An 18,892-nucleotide genomic window follows, 5' to 3' on the forward strand; every position below is an offset into this window, starting at 1 on the left:
CCACTGATACCATTTTTAAAAAGCAAAAGCAAAAGCAATCTATTCTCAAGTATTTAGTTTGACCCATCCAAATGCCAAGTCATTGTGCTGATGTGAAAAGCAAAACCCTCGTTCTAGATGGAAAAGAAAAAAATCACTCAAAAAATCACTCAGTTTCACTAAGTACATTCAGTGACAGCACCAGTGTTGCCAATTCTGGCCATTAGGTCTTACAGTATTCCCTGTTTTTCTGAAAACAAGAAATTAGGTGTAGCTCATGAAAAATGAATGCCCTGAATTTCTAGTCTTAATGGCTGTAAAGAGCTTGAAGACCTTGAAATGGGTGTGCCTCAACCTTAGAAAAAACAAAGGCAAATTGAAAATACGCATTTCATTGTTTTTGATCATCCTTGTGATTTTAAGTCACGCATGACTTTTCTTGGAGGCCTGATTCACAGCTTTGAAATGTTCATATGGGGCCATGAAGTGTCCCATGAAGAATGAAATGCAACTAAGACCTTTACCCAGGTGACAGGTATGAGGCAACCAAGCAAACATGAAGCATTTTGTATTTGCCAGCAAATTTTGTTTCATGTTGGCAGACACGAGGATTCTAACGCTTCTGGTGTTTTATGGGAGCAAAGAAAGCTGATGAAGAGCAAGGCAAGGGGAGGAAGGATTCCTGCCTAACTTGAAAATAGGTGAAAGTTGATCCTGAGAAAAAAAATAAACTGAATGTAACTGCTACCGCTGTGTTAATGAATGGTTGGGAATACAGTGAGGGAAGGCATGTGTTTATATCACAGAGCTGGTAATAAGGGATTTTTGTTCTTGCCCTGATTCTGCCACTGACTCATCCAGTAGGGTTAGGCCTATTTCGATTCTCACTTCAGAGTAGATTAGACTTAACTATAGACCCAGCTGCTGTCACATTTACTCATATTGAGTAACGCTTTCTTCTTGGTGACACTACTTGAGAAGGAAGAAACTCCATAGTTCACAGAAGGTGAATGACTGAGCCCCACTGTAGAAACAAAAACTGTAAGAAGCATCTGCAGCACAGAGGTACTCTAAGGCTTAGCTAATTAGGTCTATGCCTAACGCAACTCTTAATTAGTTGAGCTGTATGTAAATACCAGGATCAGTTACTGATCTGCTTCTCTCCAGGCTTTCCTTTGGGAACAAACGATCAGGACCTGAGGAAGGTTTGGGAGTTGAGATGTGCTCAGTTGAAAAGCCCACACACTCTTCCCATGGAGCTGGCAAGGACTACCTAGCCCCTCTTCCATGCTTAACTTTGAACTAGCAACAGAGAGGGTGAAGAATTCACAGTATCTTTCTAGAAATGTTTCTAAAAATCCTTTTACTTAAGTCTAAAATGTTCTGCTCCAGAACTGAGCTGAATTTGGAGCCCAGTATAAACCCCCTGTTCATAGAAGTTCTGCCAGCCTTTAGTAAACACGACGTACCAACACTCAAACTCATTAGCAATCACTGAAAGCATGAGTGCTGTCACCTTACAGGGTGTGCTTAACCCCACATTTGATTGAAAAATAAAGTTTTACAACTCAATCAGTTACATAGATCCCTGGATATAATTTGTTCAGGAAATTATTTGGTTAATACTGATGGGTATTATCAACATAAATATATAGATATTATTTAGAAGTGCCAATTAATATAACTGCTTTTGTCCATGCCAGCACTGCGCTATGCCTCCATTCCCACTTGGAGGCATCCTTTGTAAAATGGCTGCAGATCTGTTAATAAGCACCAGATTAGAAACTAAATCTCATAGAAACTACATCTACCATAATTGTATTATTGTGGCTATGTTTAAATGTAAGAAGTGAACTTTTCTCTTGATAACCCCTGAGATTTCAAATAAACTACATGTAGAGTGAATTCAGGCCAGTGACTCATTTGTGCTCTTACGTTTTTACTTTTGATTTTAAATGTTTTGCATCGTCTTCCTTTGCTCAGAGATCTCAAAGAAAACATTGCCTTACTACACTTCCCAATTCCTAAATTATCTAGTTCACATTTATTGTCATTAGCCTGGTACACAAAAATCAGACTGGGCAGCTAAAGATCATCCCTATTAAACACACACTTCAGAACTTAGAGCTGCCATAAAACCCTTACCTTTATGCTTACTGGCTTAAGAACTCCATGTCCCCCTTTTATTACACATCCATAACTTAGAGCAACATAAAAACACATCATTGTTTTTCCTGATAATTTTGCCATCCTGCTATTTTATGAGCCAGTCAGTTGGTCTGCAAGCACATGCACCAGGTACTGTATCTTGACAAAGGAACGGGATCACTGCCAAGTAAAACAGTCAGACTGTTATTACAGCTAATATGCTCGAAGTGTTTGCAACGGGTTTTTAAATAATCCTCTACATTTATATTGCACCATTCGTCCTGAAGAGCACCAAGGTGCTGTGGAGGCTGATAATGGGTCTTTTTGCTTATTGCTAAAATGTAACTGCTGCTAAACTGAAGAAATAGTGACCCTCCTGCACAAACAGCATTATACAAGTGCAGTAGGTAATGAAGCAAACAATAATATTGCCATTTGAAATTGCCAGCTAATTACTTGATTTGGAATTTGATGAGGACAATAAGTGCTGATATGCTGCTGCTTGTAAACATATGCCCCAAAGTATTTTGGGGGTGTTTCATCGCTTGAGCGATGCCACTTCCACCAGCGTTAGGTTCCCCGTCATCACACCCGGTACACTTTTTCCAGCTGAGGACAAGATTATAACTTGAGCAGTGAAAGCTTCATTTCTAGCAGCACATGAGTTCCTCTAAAATATTTCCTAAGCAGTCCAGTGACTTGTCAAGCCCAGCTCCCTTTGGCTTAGGGGAACCTGAGCATACACAGCTTTACTCACTGCAGCCCAAACACGATACACGTGGAAGGTGCGTGACAGGCAGCCTTCAGCCAGGGATGTGTAGGTGCTTTCCTGATGTCTGAGCTGTAATGCAGATAATGCCACACTATTTAACAGACAGCAAACCTTTCCTAAACATGGTAGGAGGGTATGTAGCTTTCTACTGGACTTCAGAGATACATCATTAGTTCACTCCCTCAGTCAGCTCTAACTTCTGCTTTGGGGCTGCCTCTGCCACACATACTTGTAGGAAGATCAGAGTTGAATATGAGGAGGGTGAAAAATTCTTCTATTATATAATTTTTTTATTCACGGTGTTGCTATATGTAACTATGAAAGGACTTAGTTATTATCCAAAATAACAGATGGTTCCAGACAGACTGTCTATATCATGTTGCCTATATAATCTATCATTATATGCGTGGAACTGTACTGCAAGGGAAGACAACTGACCAGACCTTCCCTTTATAAAAATATTGCCAAAGGCAGATGGGAAGTACCAGAACAGCATACACCAGGGCTGAAATCTTGCTTACAGGGAAGATACTGGGAAAAGTCACTACAGAAGAAGTGGTTTGTGTCCAAATTGGACCCAATGCCAAATTCTTTGCCAGGAGCCCAACTCAGTCAGGAGTTGCCCAACTGACTCTTGAGTCCTAGAGTAAGAAACTCTTAACAGCAGGATAAAATCTGGATCCATGGTACAGGCTTTGGATCCATTACAGTGAGCACTGATGTCCCAGGACATCTTTATCTTAACACCAGTCTCTACCCCTCACTTTCAGTACTGGGAACAAAGGTATTGTATTGCAGTGCTGCATTTTCTCTCTAGCTCCCATGCATCAAGCATAGTTATGTCAAAGTTTCAGATGGTGCTTGTTTTCTCTGCTTAACGAAAATCATTAGGCAAATTATTTAGCAGGGTGCACAGGGATCTAGCAGCAGGATTTCCATCAATATGGGCAGACATACATGGCCAAATCTCTGCACTAAAATTTCCCTGTACCGTATTGCCTTAATCTTTTTAACTTCAGTAGTTTGTTCTCTCTATAAAGAGATGCTATAGACAAACTGAAGGCAAGGCTTCACACATTTTAATCACTCAAAAGTCAATATTCTCTTTCTTCAGGTTCCTCAAGCTAGAAGAAATCCTGTGATGTTGCATGACAAAAGGACAACATGCCAAATTAAAAGCACTGTAATAGCTGAAACCAATTGCTATCGATCAGTCCTTTCTAGGCTGATAACTCAACCGCTCTTTGGAAATAAATTTCTACAAATTCCTTAGGAGTCAACACTGACTGGTGCAATTATTTACTCACAATAACAAGGGATAGCTGTGCTGACTCAGCATTCTTCCCAATTTAAATGTCAGAAGGCACCAAAATCCCAAACTTTAATAAAGAGGGATGGGGACTAGAGACATCAGTGTTAGTTTGTGTACTGTTAAAGGTGACAGTATCTCGTCAGTACAGGGACATACAGGAACATGGGCAGAAAGACACCATCAGTAAAGGTGTTTAGTTTTAATGGTGAACTTCTTATCTATCATTTTGGTGGTTTAACCACTGAACCTGCTGCAAAAGGTACCACTGTACAGAACAAACTGTCACTAAATATCAAACAGGTACCTCAGGGTGGAAAGCTGGTTTACACCATTCAGATAGCTCCAGAGTCACACACAAGGATCATCTATCGAAGGCTCTGATGGACAAGTGGAATTGATTTACAGTAAGGCAGCAAGAGAGATTTGCTTTTGCCATAAGGATGGCTCAGCTCTCGCATCACAGCTACTGCACTACTCCAAACTAAGATCTGGGTTATTACGGACAACTGATATCAGCATTTGTCCACCTTGATCCACAGACCTCCAGGTTGCAGTGGTTCAGATTCTGCTTGTCTTTGCAGGAGGGGGGAGAGGTGGGAGGGAATGACTTCTGGGAGAAGGAACCACAACAGTTGGTTGCAAGTCATCAGCATGTATGAATCAGCACCCGTTCTGGATTGTTAGATCTGTGCAAAACCATTAAAAGGAATGAAAGGATAAAGCTGTGGGGAATTCATCTAGCTAGCAGAGCCTGTCTTAGCTGGGAGTCATGAGCTACACACAAGAAGGTACTAACTGAAATCCTATGGTTTGTGTTATCAAAGAGGGCTGGCTAGATGATCTGGTTCAAACAGCCATACATTTGTCAGAAAGATGGAACCTATTTTGATCTTATTCGCATCCAGTTGCAACCTGGGTAGTGTAAATATAAAGGCAAAGCACTACCAAACCATGACTGCAACACCTACCTGGGGAAATGACTACACAGGGTATAGGGCAACCAACCTAGAGAAAACCCCTTTTTATAGCTGACAGCTAAGAAATAAATATTGTATTTTTGTTTGTAAACTGAGCACATTCGGTCTGGACTCAGTGAGAGCCAGTAATCCTGCAGCTTGGAAGAGACATTTTTAGTGAGTCACTTTTCACAGCAGAACACCACTTTCAGTGTATTATGGGGGTTGTAAACATTTGTCTCAGCACTCTCATGTGGTTAGTATCACCAGGAATCAGGGAATACATTTGCTAAAAGTGAACCTTATTCCAGAGTGTGAACTTCTGGATCATATTTTGTTATCCAGCCCTGCTTCCTCAGAAGATGACAGAAGTAGTTGTAACTCTTAGGAATTGAGACAGAAGCTTTAGAGCTTGAAGTCTGCAGCTCCATACTCCCTCCCTCCACGTGGGAGGATGTGCCATCAGTAAAACTTAGATGTGTGCGTGTGAGGCTGCAGGACAGGGCTTTAAAGCCACAGAAAGGAGGAAAGAGGATTGGATTACATGGATGTTTTAGGATGAAAACATTGATGCCTCAAAGAGACACAACAGCTGGACATCCCCAATGCACCTTAATGGCCTCCTGTAAATTAGGAGGGCATGTTAAATTAGATAGCGTTGTCTGGCAAGGAATTAATACAATAAAACACCAGTTATTTTCTTTGTTGGGTATCCAGCTGGACACAACAAACAGAAAACCTGACTACATCATGCAAGTGTGTTATACTTTAACCTTGTAAGGGAGATCAGTTTCTATTAGATTACAGGTTAATTAACTGTAAATGTAGCTTATCGCTATTACAATTATTTCCAATTTTCACTTTGCAAAAGCTTACTTACTGACAAAACTATTTTAAATTATATTTTTACCCTTTTATGAAATCTATCATTCTAAACTATTTTGGAAAGCTACAAAACAAATTAATTTAGTACACTAAACACTAAAAAATCTGACCATGGCTGAACAAGAATCCACTCACAAATTGACTCTCCAGAAAAAATGATTAGCAAATAACAAAGGAGATATTAGCAGAGGATGATGTTGCTCTACACCAATTTCCAAATTATACAAAATCAGCTTCTATCCAAGTAGTGAAAAAGGAAGAATATTTTCAGGAGCAAGTACCTTGGATCAAAAATCAATGAGCAAGAAAAATTGCCTCAGAGTGTGGTAACATAGTTTATTAGAATAATTTTACAGCTAGCAAGCCTTACTGCAAAAGAAAAGTGACTTGAAAAGGTGAACTTGATAAAACTGCCTTTCAGATTGCCTCACAAGCACTCAGTCTTTGGTGACTTAACCAAAACAGATGCTCAAAGAATTATGAACTCTACATCTTCAGCATCTCTAAGGCAGATCTATCCACTAGCTATGGTGTCATGTGGGAGAAGAATGGAATCCAAGAGGCATACACACACACATATAAATGCCAAAACCAGCATCTCACTCTACAACATGCTACATTAGACTATATATTCAAACTAGCACCTAGGCCTTGCTTAGATCAAGGCCCCAGCACACTAGCTGCTGTACAAATAAACAGCTCTGCTGACTTCCAACAAAGGAGAGAAGAAAACAAATATTATGGCTCTGACTCACACACAGATGGCAAATGACTGGAGTGATGCGCCTTTGAGTCAGCTCTTACCTGCTTCAGCTCTCTTTGGCTCGTGGCCACAGACAAGTTGTCATCGATAGCCCGGGCTAAGGCATCCCAGCACAGCCCGGGCTAAGGCATCCCAGCACAGCCCGGGCTAAGGCCCACACATAAACTGCTAAATATAGGCAAAGGACACACACCTGAATGTAATTCTCTTATTTCCTCTATTTTAGAAGTGGGGAACTGAGTTACAGAGACTAGTTGTTTCCTCAAGGTCATGTAGGAAAGCTGTGGTATAAGCAGGAAATTAAGCTGTATTTGCTGAATCAACAAACCTTTTGGAGAAGCCTCTCCAGCAGATGGGGAAACTAAAACTCTGAGAGTTGAAGGGGTTTGCCAGGCCATAGGAACACCAAGTTTTATATTGAAGATAACGACTTTAAGTTTTGTGGTTTGCCACCTTTTGTAGAGAACGCTGGTCCCTGCCAGTGCATCCAGCAAAAAACTGAGTTGTTCTCAAGTGAGACAACTCTCAATCCCCCGTAGGCAGCCAGAAAAACGAACTCCCTCTGGAACTGCAGTGCCCATTTATTAGCTCAGGAATATAAAGGAGGGATGTAAAGCGAACTAATTATCTTTGATAGGGGCTTTTTGGATCTGGGTTCTGAGTTGCAAAATAGATTGGGAATGGCTATTTATTGTCAAGCCTCCAAAAGGAGATTAAGGGCAAAGAAGAAACAAGGATGTTTCCATTATTTACGTTGCTTGAGCACTGGCCATTGGAAATGTGTTTCTCATTGAGTGATTAACAGTTATCCAGCACAAAGAGCAAATAAAAACCTTGTCTAAATCAGTCAATCCCATTCTCTCTGGTCTTGCTGCATTAAATCATGTGAAACTGCCTGTTTTATTTACTGTTGCTCCTTAATATCATTAGTCTGCTGTGATGTCATGTTTCAAAATCAGGAATAATTAAGAAAACATAAGAGATCTTTAAATAAAGTTCTTTTCTCTTGAAAAATCGATAACTTTAGGCTTCATTTAGCTCCCTGTAGATAGATTCACATCCCTGCACAGATGAAGTTACCAAAATCAATAGAGCTTTGCTGAGGCACAGGGGGTCAGTCTGTGCAGAGCTCCTCTGATTTCATGAGTAAAGCACTCGCTGCTGGGTCCAAGCTTCCATCTGCATTTGGGTTTAAAAAGGTTTCTCGGCTCTAGAATACACTATGAAAGCCCTTGATTAAGTCATTATGATGCATAATTCCCTGGCATGCCAAGAATCTAGTCCCAAATTGATAGAAAAGCGAGTCTGCTAAGGATGAATAAGTATTCTGGGGTTTTATTGTGGAAACTCAAAATTACATACACTGAGCTGCTGGTGTGGAGTTTGCATGCTGTTGCTACCGATAGCCATTAAAATGCCTCACAGATTAAATGCAATCATCCTCACTGTTGCCTAATGAAAGTCTATCACGGTCTCACTCCTGCTGTTTTGTGAAGCCAGTGGGCTTTGTGTCGGCTCAGCGCTTCTCCCCACGCTCAGTGAGCTGGGGCAGGAAACTCCTCCTGGCTTTAATGGGTGAAACACCCAGCACAAGACAATCCCTACTCCCAACCGGGGCATTTAGGTGTTGCTTCATTGCTTATAACAGTCAGCACAAATAAGTAAATGCTTTGCATTGACATTATTTGAAAGGGTCTAAAAGAATTCGGCTTTCTGAAACACAGAGAATTTGAGGGCCTGAGCAGGCACCGGTAGTAGCATCATTACTAACACGCTTACAGGCTTAATTCCCTCATGAACCGGGGACTCTACACGCAGCCATGACAATGAAGTGATGGGCAAATGTAATTCAAAGCACGGAGCACTGTTAAGTTATAAGATTAAAAAATGAGCTCAAAAGCAAATTTCTTTTTGCTTTGGTTAAATAATGGCAGCAGGTTTGGATAACTAGTCATGGTAGCATCAGCTTCCTTCACACTTATTTAATGGGACGTCATTTCACTTAAAAAGATTGAGGGGATAGTATTACATGCTCAGACAGCACAGCAATGAATGTGATATAAATACCTGGGGAGACAGATTAGTTAGCTATTTCTGCTCACAGCCTTCTCCTAGGAGCACAGAAATGCCATCTCAGCATGCTTTTTTTTGAGGATCAGAAAAATCGTAATAAACACAAGGATAAAAATATATCATGGGAGTTACAGCTAATTTCTTGCTATAATTTGCAGCAATTTACACATAATCATTGTGGGTTTGAAAATACTGCACAGTGCCAGCAGCAGAGTGTCTGATGAAATGGTGCAAATCAGAAGAATGAGAAATGCAGTTTGGGTTAAAAAACCCTCCAGAAGGGTTGTTTGGGATGTTAGGTTCACAAGTTTTTCCTTGCGGTTGACTTATGCAGGAGATTTTATTCTACCATATACAGTCCAGTTTCTTAGGCTATGGGTAGATGGAACAAGTTTCATACCAACTGGTTTTAGACTTCAGAAGAGTCTTACCAAATGTCAGTGTAGTCTGTGTCTTCTTTGTATGTTAGATGAAGGGCGCTTTTTTTTTAAAAAAAGACTGTAAACAGCAGGCCCTAGCACCACAATATCTTCATGCAAATACACATTTGAGAAGGTAATTAAATTGTAGCAAAAATGCTGAATTAGGGTTCAGAAATGTGTTTTAATATATGTATTGTCAGCATATGAAAATTACTGAAATCACATTACACATTAATTTCCTTAAACATAATTTCTATTCAAAGATCTGTATTGATTATAAAAGAGGAAAATATCTGTACACTGTACATTTGTATTTTTGTCCATTTTTATAACATAAAATAATTCAAGTCAATTTGAAAGGGGAACAAAAACAAATATGCCCCCAGACTGGAACATTGCATATAAAACAAACTAAAGATGAGTTATGAACCTCCATGAGGAGTGATTTATAGTAGAAATACTAATGTTGCTACAACTCTCTTTTATGGGGTCATCAACAGAGGGGATATTGTAAAAGGGGGGTAAAATGATTTATTAAAAGAATACATTATCTTCTAAAGGAAAGATATTTAATCTATGAATCACTAACACTTGACCCAGTGTAAAGGTTTCTAGTAGTAACGAGAGCAGATGCAGTTTTGATTTAAGCAAGAGACAAGTACAGGAGCAGATGCAGGCCTGATTTAAATGAGGGAGAAGCACAGAAGCAAGCACACTCCTGGGCTGATGTAGAGGACTGCAAACCCCCGAGGCATCCAGGTAAATTGTACCTGGGAAGTGAGCTTGAATTTTAAAGCCATTTATTTTAAAAACATGAGATACATAAGCTTCCTGTGGAAAATCAAATAGCAAAGAATTTAGAAGCATGTCTAACTTTAAACTCTTAGTAGCCTTATTGAATAGCTGCAGGGTGGTTTTTTTTTTGAAGGCATCTAAAGGAACTGGGCACTTATATCCTATTCAAACTCTTTACCTAAATCTTGTTCATATTTTGAAACTCCCATCCAGTGGGACTCTGTATGCCAAGTAAGGCTCAGATACGTTACTGAAATGCTGTCTCACCACTTATTGAGTATCACCACCATCTAAAGTATCTTTAAAGCACTGGTGCAGCTGATGTTGAATGCCTGTCCTCCCAATGGTATTATCTCTTTGGAACGCACAGATCTGAACTAAAGCTGCAGATGTGTACAAAGGACTTTGAACATGTTCACACTGCACCTGCCACAGCAGAATGAACCAAAAGACAAGACCACCCTTGACTTGTGGGTTGCGAGTGACACACAAAGTTTTGGTTATCATATTGAGGCATGAGCTCTTGACCTCTTGTTTCATGAATATGCCCCAGAAGACTTTTTTTTTTTTTTTTTTTCCACCTTCTGGGAGCAACTATTTTCAGTAATCAAGTTGGCTTCAGCAGACAGATGTTTCTGCTGGCATCTGCAAGACCTTGTTAAGCTTCTACCAAGACTTTAGTTGTTCATGCTGCATTGTCTGGGAAGCTTAGGGAGCCTTACATTTCTGTGGCTCGCTGCTGACAACTATGAGTATTTGTTCAAATTCTCCTAACCCTAGATAAACCTTTGGAAAGGCTTATGAGAATGTAGGACATGTGTCTGCACATATGCATATGATGACACATAGCACGTGCATAGTGGAGCAGTGTGTTTGGCTCTCCTTTGACTCATGATGATGAGAGAAGCTGGGATCCAGAAGCCAAGTTCTGAGTTGGGATGAGTTACCAGAGGAAGTGACGAGGCAGCAGCTGAACCCTGAGTAGCAAAGCCAAACCTGGCCCTTCCCATAGTCCCCTTATGTCACTGGAGTGCTATAGAGGAGTCATAAGGGGAGCAGAATGGCCTCTCAGATAATTCTTCTCATGCTTGAGCAATGGAGAGCCACAGTGTGCATCTTCATATGATCCATCTTCCCAGCCTTTGCTGTGTGGTATTTTGGGAGCAGGAGAGAGCTTATGCCATATTGCTCAGCCCTCAGTCATTCTGGACTGCACCACAGCTCAACAGTAAGCTGGAGTAGCTACTTGCTTTAGCTGGGGACCCCTTTGGCTCTACAGTTGGCCCAGAATATCTCAGTTGGCCCAAAAGATGCAAAACTAGCTACATCCTCCTGTCTTTCTTGGAGCTTGTCTTCTCTGCATCTCTGAGATATACTGAATATAAGCTGGCTCTAAGTCTCTGTTTCAATTGCCACAGAATTTGAGATCCAGGATCCTGCTATTTTATCTCCATCCTAGAAAAATTAGGAGAAGGGCTGAAGTGTTTTAGAATGAACTGCTCCCAAAACTTCTTACGGAGATGACCTTTCCAAGCTTTGGACAGGAGACTTTGGTGCTTCCCGGCTGATGCAATTCTTCAGGAAACTCAATATAATTTATCAGTTTAGATCATTACCGGGCCTGAGTCCCAATCCTATTGTATTTTAGTTCTTTGTTGCATACAGAACTTGAAAGCACAGAAGACCCGCACGTGTATTCGAGACGCAGGGAGGTAACGGATTTCTCCTGTGCCGGGCTCCTTCCTCTGCGTGCAGCCAGCCCGGCTGCGACTAGGTGGCAGCACTCCACTGGGCAACCCAAGCCTCTGCATTTAATACCAACTAACCATTTCAGTTCACAGAAAAGCCAGCTTGCATATTCCAATTTACAGAAAAATAGAGGGTAAATAAAAGTCACCAAAGCCTCCTCAAGTCTTATATCAGGGCTATGCAGGACAGCTGGAAAGCTACAAGTGAACTGAGCTGTTCTTCTGCAATGAAATCCAATACCACAAAAAATCACCCTGGTTTGGACACCAAAAAGGGAAGAAAACCAGAAAAAATCTGCAATAATTTTCTCAAGGCCTCAGACTGTTCCTCCAGACAAAGCTCTCAGATCCCATATTCACCTGGAACTGGAACAACTCTGGCAAGGCAGATGCAGCATGAATAGCTCAATGAAGCTTTTGTCATTTTGGCTTAGTTTTGTCTTGAACACGATGAGATAACATCGTCTCTCACAAGTCAATTTTATGAGGATCTGTCAACTCAGTTCCCATCTGTTCTGGAAAATAATCCTTTTCAGGTTAGGGTAGGATGTGAAGTGAAATCCACAGAGCACAGATTTAAATTAAAGTATTTGAGGCCCCCTGCTATTTGCCAGGTAGCGAGGGGAGGGTTTGCATTTGAGCTTCCATGTCAAGCTGGTTTCTGTTTCAAACCTTTTTTTACCACTTATCATTTATAAAGACAAAGTATATACAGCAAAGAGGAAAATAAGGAAGAAGCAGCGCAGTGTATGGGAATGCAGTCTATGCAGCACTGGGGAGATACAGCAGGTAGGAAGAAAAGTAGAGTTTCTTTAAGTTAAAGGTATTCAATTACAGCTACAGAATGTGAATAAAGTCTGGTAGGAGAAAGGAAGACACTGCCTAATGTAGAACATGAGAATCAGAGTGTTGGAGTGGCATGATACAGGCAGCAGATCCCAAAGCTGATTTCTTACAGCGCTCAGAGTTGACCGTTAGAGCTTGGGAAGATTGGTCTGTGCGCTCTGGTCTGACTCTGTATATAGATATATAAACTGTCATTGCTACTAACTGTCCAACACCTGGAATTGCACCCTCAACTACATGCTATTGAAAAGCAAATGTGTCCAACATTGCAGTCGATAGACCTGGGGCAGCTTCAACAGCTACATCCTGAGCTCTGGTCACCAGTGTCACAGCTTGCTGTTAGAGATGTCTGCTCAGAGCTGCCCCCCCCTTCTGGGAGCTGGGCGCTTAGCTTCACCTTACAGCCCTGTAAGAGATCAAGAGACTGTAAGTGGCTGCATTTGCACCAAAATTGCCAAGGTATTAACATTGATTTTTTTCAATAACGGTGACATATTCATAGCCTTATTTCATCACCCTCCTTGGAATCCTAAACGCTCTACTAATGAAGAAATATCTGCTTCTGCCTGTGCTCTGCTGCTGTCGATGGCGAAGAAAACAAAACTTGTCTCCTTAGGTATTGTGCACTATTCTCATATTCAACTATTACTTACATTCACAAAGACTACAAAGAGCTTTTCATTAATCAATTATTAAGAGAGGCAGGAGTGATTTATAACTTCACAGACTGTGCTATATAGAAAAAGGATTCTGGGGATTGTTCCTCGAGTAGCTCTCGCAGCCCTGTTTGCAGCAAGCATCTGCCAGAAGGGAAGCTGTCTGAGTAGAGCAATGCCTTCCCTCTGCCCCAGAAATTTCTGCCCAGATTTAGCTGAGCTGTGAAGAGTTAATGACTGTCACATCCTTTCATCCTTTTTTTTTTTTTTTTTTTTTTCGTGTACATTCCTCATAAAATGTTGGCAGTTTGCTGAAATCACTGAACATAACAAAGGCAAAGCGAGCCTAACAGCTCTGCCAAAGCAGCAGCTGCAGGTATTGGATAGAGGACACCTCTGAACTTTCAAAATGAGCTTTGGTAAGAATGTGAGTGTGTATGGAGGAGAGGAGAGCTAGCTTCCCACCTCCAGCCCATTCCCAGTCCTCGCCTCACATCCTTCCCTAGGGTTAATAACATGAGAGTTTTGCCAGCTCACACTGCCCTCCTAAACCCATTCTCTCCCAAAGGTGAACACAGCACCAAGCTACCTCTTTACTTGCTTCCAAGAGAAAGTGGGGGACATATTTTCCTGAATCACCGAAGTGATTGATGTCTGTGCTATGTTGGTGATAGCTTGAGGTTTCAAACTCTGCTGTGCATGGACGACTACTGTGTCATTCTGAGCCACACTCACCACATGCAGAAGAAAAAAACGAAGAAGGAACTGGAAACTACCCTGGTCTACTCAATGGGTTTCTACGAAACTGTGATGTCAGAGCAGCAGCATACACTTTGTGGGGGGCTAGCTAGGGTCAGCAATATACGGACACCAGAGCTGTATCACGATGTAGATATGCTTTGCTCCAGTAGGCTGAGGTGCCAGTGCTATCCTGACATCTGAGACTCGAGCCCTGTGCTGGCCACCAGGCATGCAGCTTTGCTCATCTTCCATAGATCTGAGCATCAGGGAGTGCTCAGGACCAGGAACAGGCTCACTGACATTCCTGGAGCAAAGATGAGCTGTTGGTGTGTGGGGCTGGGGGTGCCTTTTGCTTTCAGAGAAGGAACAGTTGTGAATGAGAGGTGGGTAAGAAGTAGGGGGATGAAGACAGGGGGATGGAGAAAGAGGGGACCCCAAACATCAAGTTGCTTGCTGCTCTGAAGCCTTTGCAATGGGGTGAGGTCCTCTACAGACACACCCTGACCCTTTAGCAAGATCAGGTTGCCTCGGGGGAAGAGGTCTGTAAGGCGCTAGACATCCCTGCCCCTTCTCCCCAAAAAATAACTGCTTGATTGCAAATTTGAATCTAAGAGCAGCTGTTGTAGGTATCATGACACTTCTTTGTTACTTATCATGAAAGATTCAGATGGTATCACACATCACTGGCTTGGCCCCATATTTTCCATCCCATGTTCTGACATGCTGACTGCATTAGCATTGTCTTTTACAGTAATAATGTCTTTTACAGCAGAACTCCCCGTGGGGGAAAGAAATCTTTGAAGCTACCCATTCAAATCTTCAAAGAAGGACCTTGAGGAGCACTCACAGAGAGAGTGTGGGAAAGTCTAGAATGGGATAATGTTATAAAGCTAGCATTCCCCCTTTTTATCCATACTTGTACCACTGTTGTGTTCCCACTTTTTGCAGTTATGTAAAGCACCCTGAGTGCTGAAGAAAGTTTATCCATTCTTCCATCCTGTTGAAAATGTCTAGCAGCTTCTTCAAAAAGTTGTGAACCAGAAATAACCCATTAACCTGCAATATGGATTGCAGCCTTAACCCCTGGCAATGAAGAGATTGGAGTGGGGGGAAGATGGGGCTGGAGGGAGGGGCTGCACACTCCTATAGCATACACTTTTTAGGCATGCTTTTTCAAGTCAAACGCCTAACCTTTGCTAGCATACACCATTCTCAGCATTTTGTAAGCCAAATGCCAAACCTTTGCCTGTGTTACATAGCAAAAGTCCCTAGGAAATACCAATTTATGCTGCTAAAGAATGTGGTAGAAGCTGGTAGATTTTAGTTGTGGAATCATACTATTTAGAGAAATAATAAATCACTCAAGAAGACGTGTTGTCTCCCTTGAGCACATACTTTTTCTTTCATTTCCGCTGTGACATATTCCACAACCCACACAATCATTAAGTCACTACGTTTTTACAGGAACTTCTGTGGTAAAAGCAAAAAAATTCCATCAAAACCAGATGATACAAAGCTGTGTGCATGTCTTGTGGCTGCTCATTACTGACCCCGATTAAGAGCGCTGCACTGCTCTCTGCATTTCACTCTAAATGGAAACTGCTGAGTTCTATTACGTTTATTACTTAGCTCAAGATTATCTACAATATGTTCTTCAGGAGTCACATCTTGGACCAGCCCAAACCAGGGTTGCTCATGTCTTGCGAAACATTGCATCTTCGCTGCAAGATCAAACCGAGGAGGCTCTCAGACCATTCTTGGACAGGATTGATATTACCTCTGTAGCTGTTGCCAAGAGAATTTTCAATGGTGTCATGCAAGAAAAATTTGCTGATGGAAATACTAACTGGGGACGAATTATGACCATATTTACGTTTGGAGGTCTTCTCACTAAGAAGCTTCAAGAGCATGGAGTTCAGCTCACTGGAGAGGAGAAGGAGCAGATTTCTTATTTCATCACAGAGTACATAATAAACAACAAAGCCGAATGGATAGATGCAAATGGTGGCTGGGTAAGTTTCTCATTTTCCACCAAAGTCTAGATTAGCAGATTTTGTTTAATTAAGGGAAACTATTGTTATAGACACTGACAAAAACTTTTTATTTAGGGTTTTATTTAGTTGTTTAATATTTGATGTCTGGAATGTCTTCTTGAGACTTACAATGTAAGCTTTGCTTATGCTTTAAATAGAACAATGCTAAAAGACAAGTTTATTTTTAAAAATGCTCTTCCTGTACCCGTAACGGTCGAAACCATATAGTCTTGAATTGTAGGACCATAAGACAATTCAGGTTGAGAGGGACCTTAGGAAATCAACTGTTCCAGCCTCCTGTTCAAAGCAGGTTAAACTATGCATCTAAATCTAAATTTAAATCTAAAATTAAGTGGAATCCTAAGGTTAGTGCAGCAATTTTGCTTCCGTAGAGGAGCTGGTCCAAAAATACTGAAGCTCAAGGTAAGGGAAGAATACACAGGTGTGATCCTCACAGCTGAAGTCAATACTTCTGCTGTGGATTTCAACAAAGCCATTATTTAATACCCCAAATCAGTTTTAGTTAAAGAATTCTACAGGTAAGTGCAATTTGGGTTAAATCTTTTCTGTTTGGACTGGGATAATCCTAGAACTTTCATCAATCAATAGTCAACGCTTAGAAAAGCATTTGTCAGTATGTGGATTATTTTGCCAAGCTGCTGAAATTCCCTTCTGCCAGTGGAGGGAAGGTCCCTTTTGCTTTGCAGAGTTTCATCACGCCAATACATTTTTCATTTTCAGTTAGGGGAAGCTGAGTATCAATGACAATCAGTTATTTCCCTGGTACTTTTTTCCTTTACCTATATGTAAATGTTACTTTCTCTTTACACCCCTCTCTCGTCCCACTTCTCTTATACTTCCTATTTGCTATTACATTTGTTCCTCATTTGTTTTCTAGTGTCTTGCTTTTCCTTTTTTCTTTTTGCTTGTTTTGATCTTTCTCTGTCTGGTAGCAGTTTAAAAAAAAAAAAAAAGGTGATAGTGAGTCATGGACCCTTGATGCATCAGATTTGTTGTAAAGGCTTCTCTCTCCATCTCTTTCAAATAGAGTCAATTTTATTTAAGAGAAGTATCAACTCCTGGCAACATTCTGTCATAATATGTGTCTCATCATAGTAGAATAAGGAGGCTTAAAGGAAGATATTTGTAAGTATATTACTACATCAGAAACATAGTACTTGTATCTTCCTTGAAGATCTAGGCTCAGATGATACAGTTCACATTCATTTTCTATTTACACAAGGAGGGCACAGTCTTGACTTGCAGATAAAACAAACGTTCAGCAAGGTGCAGCTATTTGCAGCTACTGTTTTTAAAGCCCTATTCATCTTTTGGAAGTAGAGCTCTGAAAACCTGTGCCTCTATGCACAATGCTCCAGCACTCCGTTACTCTGATACCAGCAGTGGGAGGTGCATTTTTCCTACATGATATTTTTAAGCTGCCTCTAACTGTGTATGTTTTCTTCCATAGGAAAATGGCTTCCTAACGAAGTTTGAAAGAAGATCACTACTATCTTTCTCCAAAATTACAGCCATATTCATAGCTGTTTTCTCCTTATTCAGAGAGTACTACTGAAATAAAATGGACCTGCCATTCATGTATAATCTAGATATTGCCACAAGCTTCATGGCTAAGCTTTCCTCCAAGCAATATCAATGAGAAAATAATTTTCATCCATAATTTGTTTTTAATTTATTTGTATTTATTTTTACTAAATACAATGTTTAACATGCAATCCTAATTGTCAAACCTTCAAACAAGGTCTTTCCAAAGAGGTATCAACACAGCATCATGCAGCAATTCAAGCCACCCTTTCCAGGCAGGTCTGCTTTGAGAGGGCAATCATTCTCCACATCCTGACAGCTCTTGGAATCTCTGTTGCACCTCCATGAAAGGACATTATTTTATTGAAATACAATCCAATGGGTTAAGAAACAAGTTTTAATGTCATTTGTTTTGTAAATGAAATACTACTGTAATGCATTTTATTGCAACCTTTGTATAAGCAAAAGCGGGGGGGAAGGGCCTGTGAAGAAAAATGAAATGCAAATTCCAGGGTAAAAGGGGGTACAAATTACAGAAGCAGACTAAGCAGTTTTTATGGGAAGAACAATTTGTGGAAGCTGGCAAAAAATATGCACTCACTTACTGTTAATGCAATGGTATGTGTTTCTTTGTTGTATTTTTTTAATTGCTCATATCTACAGTGAATGTTCTTTCAAATTTGTGTAATGTAGTCATCTGGCAGAACTTTTCTTAAACTAGATTTTTTTAATTAGGCAAGTACAAAACATTTTTTAAATTATAAATTTGTGTAAATACACTAACATTTTTTGAAAAATACATTAAAATATGTATTAAAGTCTTATGATTGGTCTCACTTCTTTCAGAAAAATTGGAAGATGGGAAAAGTTACATACCTGAGTAAGATAACTCTTAGAAAAGCTATCACAGTGCTACTGGAGAATCCAAGTGGTATTTGAAGTCCACAAATGTTAAGACTTTAATTTTCTATAGTACTTCTTTCATTTTCTATAGTATAGTAATTCTTTAATTTTCTATAGTACTTCTTAAGTATTATCTAGTAGCTTTTATAAGAAACAGCCAGGTTGTGGCAAAATAAATGAACTGGATCAGCTCTGATGACAGTAATTAGTGTTTTGGGATACACTGCAAAACACAGCAAATTTGCAAGTAGGACCTAACAGTCTTCCAGGCTTTTATACTCTGGGGCAAATATTGTTCTGACTCAAATTCCATTT

General features: G+C 40.5%; 1 protein-coding gene across 1 annotated transcript; it reads left to right on the forward strand.

The window, feature by feature from the left end:
- The first annotated feature begins 15,688 nt into the window (after positions 1-15,688).
- BCL2A1 (BCL2 related protein A1) lies at positions 15,689-18,405 on the forward strand. Its single transcript, XM_074917398.1, has 2 exons — positions 15,689-16,108; positions 17,601-18,405. The coding sequence occupies exons 1-2, from the start codon at positions 15,689-15,691 to the stop codon at positions 17,703-17,705; spliced, it is 525 nt and encodes a 174-aa protein (XP_074773499.1). The 3' UTR covers positions 17,706-18,405.
- Positions 18,406-18,892: the final 487 nt, after the last annotated feature.

Source organism: Athene noctua, chromosome 13, assembly GCF_965140245.1.
Source record: "Athene noctua chromosome 13, bAthNoc1.hap1.1, whole genome shotgun sequence".
Lineage (NCBI taxonomy): Eukaryota > Metazoa > Chordata > Aves > Strigiformes > Strigidae > Athene > Athene noctua.

Excerpts from the sequence above, each read along its gene's own strand:
- BCL2A1 (XM_074917398.1), top strand. The coding sequence starts at position 15,689 with ATGGAAACTGCTGAGTTCTATTACGTTTATTACTTAGCTCAAGATTAT. Across the intron at positions 16,109-17,600 it reads TAGATGCAAATGGTGGCTGG|GAAAATGGCTTCCTAACGAA; the intron begins GTAAGTTTCTCA and ends TTTCTTCCATAG.